This window comes from Poecilia latipinna, unplaced genomic scaffold (assembly GCF_001443285.1).
Source record: "Poecilia latipinna isolate Pla-1442-1.1 unplaced genomic scaffold, P_latipinna-1.0 Scaffold4213, whole genome shotgun sequence".
Lineage (NCBI taxonomy): Eukaryota > Metazoa > Chordata > Actinopteri > Cyprinodontiformes > Poeciliidae > Poecilia > Poecilia latipinna.
Genome location: NW_015116829.1, coordinates 19,724 through 26,276, shown reverse-complemented (window position 1 = coordinate 26,276; position 6,553 = coordinate 19,724). Strand labels below are relative to the sequence as shown.

General features: G+C 36.2%; 1 protein-coding gene across 1 annotated transcript in view; it reads left to right on the top strand.

Annotated features, from left to right (window-relative positions):
- The first annotated feature begins 709 nt into the window (after positions 1–709).
- LOC106942355 (adenylate kinase isoenzyme 1-like) overlaps positions 710–6,553 on the top strand; it is a 17,344-nt gene continuing 11,500 nt past the window's right edge. Inside the window, exon 1 of the mRNA XM_015025622.1 lies at positions 710–983. Within this exon, the coding sequence (XP_014881108.1) occupies positions 915–983 (69 nt within the window). The 5' untranslated portion in view covers positions 710–914. The remainder of the gene's footprint in view (positions 984–6,553) is intronic.

The window sequence follows — 6,553 nt, the reverse complement described above, 5'->3', positions numbered from 1 at the left end:
CAGTGCTGGAGGGAATCGGTTCGAAATGGACTTAGTAATTGGTTAAGTCTACTCAGTTACTGAGTAACAGATCAAAAATATAAATTATTTAATATCTAAAAATTACATAATTAGACTAAAATACAAAGTTAAGTGGAAATGTTGGTATTTTAAATATAAAAATGAAAATAATTTATATAAATAATTATAAAATAACAAAATCAGACAAAAGAAATTTTTACAAATCCTTTTCTTTCAATAAAAAACTTTAATAAAACTGCATGCGTGTCTGTCTGGTGAATTTTTGATTTAAACATTGTTTTTCATTCAGTGTGTGGAGAATCCAGACATTTTACTCAACTAAGAGTAGAGATACTTCATAATAAAATTACTCAAGCAAAAGCAACTAGAGCACAGGAAAAATACTTCCAACAGTAAATTTATGCCAAAAACTTAACCGAGTAAATGTAGCTCTGGTTTAAACAACATATGTTCATTGCAAATATACAAGTTGGCTAAACATTTTACAAAATTACAGCAAAATAAATAGATAATTTAGATTTTTTTTTTAAATCAGTTTGTGCAGTGTAGGTATGTTTTGTTAGTGAAAACCGATAATTATTTGATTTCCTCCATTATGTTGCTTGTTTTGTTTTCACTCCTAAAAAAAAAAAGCAAGTGGCCACACACAAATAAAGCTCGCTCGCTCACCATCCTCATCCTCTTTCTGCCTCCTTGCTCTTCTCTCACCTTTCAATTTCCTCCACTTCATCCTGCCTGCGCTGCGGGTCGTTCCCCGCAGCTGCTGAGGATATTGACTGATCTCCGTCTGTGTCTCAGGCGGGCCGGGTTCAGGGAAGGCTCTGCAGTGCGAACGGCTGGAGGAGCGGTTCGGCCTGCGCCACGTCACCCTGGGCGACCTGTTGTGTAGCGAGATGCAGAGCCACAGCGAAAGAGGGCGCCACCTACAGGACATTCTAGAGAGAGGAGAGAAACTGCCAGAGGTTAGTCTTTAACTTTGACATTTCATGTGAGACTAACAAGTAATAATATGTTAGGAAACAAAAAAATATTTTTAAAGAATCTGAAAAGTGTGGCGTGCACTTATATTTAACCTCTCCAGAGTTTTGTTTTTTTTTCTAAACCAATGAATATATGCAAAAACCATGACGGCGTATTAACAGTATTCATAGAAAAAAATTTAAAAATTCATTTCAAACAAAAACGTTTCCAGAAATAAGTACATTTCTGAGCTCCAAATCAAATCAGATTAAGTTTGTCAAACTATTTATGTTTGTTTAACATGGCAACATAATAAAGTTAATATATTAGTTTGAACAAACTTAATTTGAAAATTTGTAACATTTAAATTTTAAGTTGGATCAGCCGTCTTATTCTTTCAGTGTATTTTTAATTGTCAGTTTTTAAAATAATACAAATGACGTATTCAGTAGTAAGCATATTAAATTTTTGTTTGGTTTAATATTCAAACTGAACAGAGAACACACATCAAGCACATGAATACTTAAAATTTTTCCTCCACAAGTGGCAAAAAATGTTGATTGAGATCCTGATAACTACATACAAACAATAAAATTAACCAATTGAACCCAAGTTATGAACCATTCACCACATTTTTAAAGAAATATTTTTTCAAAGAAGTTGCATTAATGATCAGGGTTTCCTCAAACACTTGGAAACTGAATGAGCAGAAAAGCTCTTTGCACCAATCGGATGGTGGAATAACCTGAACAACAGATCAAAAACAATAAACATCTTTGTTTTTGACTGAAAATGTTGCTTATTTTGTAAATATGTGGCTTTTGATGAAAATGTAATGAACTACAGATCCTGCAATTAACTCAAACATTTTAATTGATAGCAATGAGATTAGGCCAACGTTAAGCTAATTTTTGTTGTTCATCTTTTGGTTTTTGTCTGGATTAAAACATCTGCAGCTGCAACCAAGAGCAACACAGCGACCATTCAAACCTTTAAAAAATATCAAAACCGAAAGGCACAGGAAGCTTCATTACGTTCTCTGAATCCAGTTGGATTCTACACATCGTGCAAGGCAAAAGCCAATTAAGCTAACAGAACTTTTTATAGAAAAAAAAAACTCGAAAAAATTTTGTGATTTCATAGAAATATCATCTGAGGATTAGATCACCAAAAGGCACATCTGGAGCAGATATGAGAGCAAGCGATTCGCCAACTGAACAGAAGAATCAAAGCTCAAACATGCTGCACTGAAACAGACCGATGAATGGAGAACGGAGTCACCAAACCAAGACACGAAAGATTAAGGCATAAAGCTATGAGATAAAAGATTGTTGATTCAGTATTAAAAGATTTCTCTCCTTGTTGATAACATGTTTTCCTGCCAAAGATTAATTTTGGAAATGGAGGGGGGGACATTACACGCTCAAGACGGCTTAAACTGGCTTACGGAGAGATTGATCGGCTGTGCAGCGTACCAGACGGAGCTGGCACAGATGTCTGCGTGTGTTTACTGGAGACCCAGGCTGTGAAACCACATGTGATATAATAAGATAAAAACCAATTAAAAAAAACTGTTATGTTCCTAGAATCCAACCAACCAATAAAAGTGATTTCATTACTGGAATGGTAATGGTGTGAAGTTTGCTCTTCCTAAAAGGAATGAAAAAAGGAATCTGAAACAAACTTCCAAAAACTGCAAAACAGCTGAAACACCAAGTTCATTTAAAGGCCGAAATCCCCATTTAGAGTTAATTTTGAAACGTAATAAAGGAACGATGTGTCATGATGGCACTTGGTAAATTGTCATGCTTACTGGTTTTCTCAGTTGTTGAGTGTGTGGCGCCGTCAGAGGTGGGTAAAGTACCCAAAGATTTTACTCAAGCAAAAGCAGCACTACTTTGACATATTTTTACTCAAGCAAAAGTAAAAAGTAGCCATCCAAGCATAAAAAGAATTTGGTAAAAAAGTCTACTCAGGTCCCCAGTAACTGATCACATTATCAACCGTTTAATATTTTAAAATTACGACATCAGCTGGACCAAAATATCAAGCTAAGAGGAAATTTTGGTGTTTTAAGGACCAAAATGACAATAATTCATGTAAATAAAAAATAAAATGTTTCCAAATCAGTTTCTTTCAATAAAACTTCAATAAAAGTTTCACACACAGGTGTGTGTCTGTGTCTGGTGGATTTTTAGTTGAAACATGTTTGTTCTTCATTCACAAGAGAATCCAGACATTTTACTTAAGAGTAAAGATACTTCATAATAAAATTACTGAGTAAAAGTAAAGCGTAGTGAAAATACTCCTCTAGTAAATGTAACCAATTACTACCCAACTCTGTCTAAGGCTTTGGATTTTTGTGTTTTTAATAAGGTGTAAAGCACTTTAAAGTGCACTAATGCAGTTTAAAGTGGCCAAGCGTTACATAACACATTGATCCCAGGAACTGAACCCATCTCTGAGGTTCTGCAGCTTCAGTTCTCTGAGTTTAGCAGCAGCCATTTCTCCCTTCGCTAATCCTGTCTTCCAGGTAATCTGCTACGGTGCACAGTGTCTTTGTGCACCAAATCTTACATCCAAACTGATAAGCACTGTGCGCATATGTAGATTTTTATCAGTTTGACAAATAGCGCAGCCCTGAAGGAGTAATATTTCTTACTGTTGCTCAGGTTGGGCTGATATTTCAAGGCTCCTAAATGAGTCCAGTTTCCAACAGTATAAACCACTTGGTTTCGTTCACTAATTAGTGGTGAGGCTCGATTAAAGTATCTTAATTAATTCTCAAATCATAAACCATATAAACAAAATAAGCAACATTTTTTATTCAAAAGTAGTTTTGCTACCAATTGTTTTTAATATGTTCTTTAGGTTATTCAACCATCATATCTGCTTAAAGTGTTACTATACCCATCTACCTTCTGTAGAAATGTGGACGTTGGCGGCGTCTGTTTGCTGCTACATGTTTAGCATTGAGATGCTAATTTAGGTTTGACGAGCTTCACTAATAGGCTATCTCCTTTTAGCACAACTTGTACACAACAATAATCTTTTTCAGCGTCTCCTCCGGTCGTTTTTTACAAGCAAAAAATTTACCTGGGTGTGTCAAGAGAAGCGGCTTTGTCCTCCATCGCTGTTGTATGCGGATGCAGCTTGTGCGTCAGAGTTGGGGGCGTACCGGAAACACAATACGAAAGGTTCCGGCTCGCTTTTAAAAGTGAGTTATTGCATAATAAATTAACACATTTAAATCTATGTAATTAACATATTAATCAAAATGAACATGTTAAAGTCCCAGCCTACGACGGCGTGTAGAGACACTGCAGATAGAAAAAGCAGTACATTTCTACCAAAACTGTTGAAATCTCAGAAATTTTCTACAAAAATGTGGACATTTTCTGAGTTTGTAAAGTATTTAATTTTGGATTTTTGAAAATTCTGAGTTTTTGAGTTTTGAAGTTCAACTTAAAGTCTATTAATTTTGAAATTAATCTAAAAAAAAATTCTGAGTTTTTCCTCATATTTTTACTGTTGGAGAGCACAAATGTCATTTTTTCAAGAAAATTTCTGAGATTAATCTCAGAATTTGAAGGGGGTTTTTGTTGTTTTTTTGTTTTTAACCACAACAGCCCTAATACACTATCATATCATTCCCTAGTTGTTATCTTAAATCTCAAATGGAGATTTGATTTTGCCTTGTTTCTTGAAGAAGTCATGGGACGGTCATAGCACGTCTTAAAAAGCCTCTGACTGAAGAAACATTTGTTGAATCAATGCGTTGTTATTTGCAAGATCATCTCCAAAGGTTCCAAAATCACCAGAAGAGAGCTAAGCTTCTTTAGTGGCTTCCTCTTTGTTTGAGACACTTTATTTGATTCTGCTACTCCAATAGAAACAGAACTTTCCATCAACACCAAAGTACCTAAACCACATGAAGCACAACAACTTGCCTTGTGACAATTTGCTGTTATGATAGAAAACATCGACTTGGTTCGATTAGGACAAAGGAAGAAATTTCATAAAATCAGAAATATCTTGAGCCATTAAAAAATCCCAGAAGGTTTAAAATGTTTTCCCCCAGGGGGTTGATTGGATGTTGATTAGCAGGCATTGGCTCAGTTTATTGTCACGTTGCTCTGTGGGTTGGAAAAGCTTAATAAGGACAATAATAAAGGCCTGCTCATAACAAACAAGTTTGATTTTTGTCAGGGTTGACACCTATTAAACACAGCACATAATACAGGAAAGACAAGAGAAAGTTAGATTCTTAATACTCGCGAGGAGAACAGACAGAGATGTGCTTTCAGTTACAATCTCCTACTGCTCTGAAGCACATTTGCCTGCCCCTCTCTTTTTATTGTCTTTAGGATCCCTAATCACAGAGAGCGCTGTAACTCTAAGGGGAGGGGAAAAGACACTTCATCACACAGTCACAGCGCCAAGATTATAGCTAACTAACAACACAATCTATCTCGCACTAGCTTATCCAGTTCCTGACCCAGGATCAAGCAGGACAAGTTGTACATCTTCACGGCGATGGTTTTATAGCTATCTAAGAGGTCAAAGCAGGCCGTTCTGAGAAGAGCTGCTGTCACTGCTCTTCTTCAGAGAGGCCCTCTGAGAAACGAAGCCAGAGTGATTAACAATACAGAAACATTCCTTAAAACATATGACTAAACTAAATAAGTAAGTATACATAAACTAAGAACATAATAAAGATATAACAAATAGTTGATAATAATACAATTTACCTAACAATTTTGTTTCACTGCCAATATGAATAGAGGTGCATCAGGATTTAAGCTACAACAACAGTTCAGATTTAGTTTGTTTCTTTAAAAAAAAAAGAAAAAACAAGCTGTTTTCTACATCCAGGCCTCCAGAGTGCCTTTTATCCTCCAAGTGTAGAAAACTATTGATTCCTCCACTTGTGATGTTCCCTGCCTCCATCTGATGGATTTGTTTTGTATTTGTGGTCGACGGATGACAATTTCTCTCCCAGCGAGAGCTGCTTTGGTCCAATCACAGCAACAGCTTTCAAATCCAAACTGCCTCCCCTGGCATTACTCCAATCCCTATTCTGGTCCACCTCTCCGTCTCCACACTCCTCCTGCTCATCTAACAAAGTCCTGATTCTGTGTCTCCATCTTTTCATGCAGTTGAAGCCAAAGAGGGGAGGCACTACAACCTGACATGCATTTACTGCTTCGGGATTCACTAGTGATAATACACCTCACACTTTTGAATTGCACAATTTGAAATTCGGAAAATAAATTCTCGCCAATTTTGGAAAAAGAAATTCACCTTTCCAGATAAAAAGTTTTTGCGCTAGGAAGAGGTGGGTTTTCAGCCATATCAAAATGGGTATATTTTGCAAAACTCCAATGGAAACACTTTTTTCAAGTTACCTGACTAACAATTGCATGTTACTACTGGTGAAAACAACAAAGAAGACAACAGGAAGTGGCAGGAGGATGATGGTTTGTTTTTGTTTTAGTCACATACTGTGCAGATGCTCCACCAGAGCTCTCAGAGCGTTACACAGTTTATAAAAAGGTGTGTGTCATTCTAA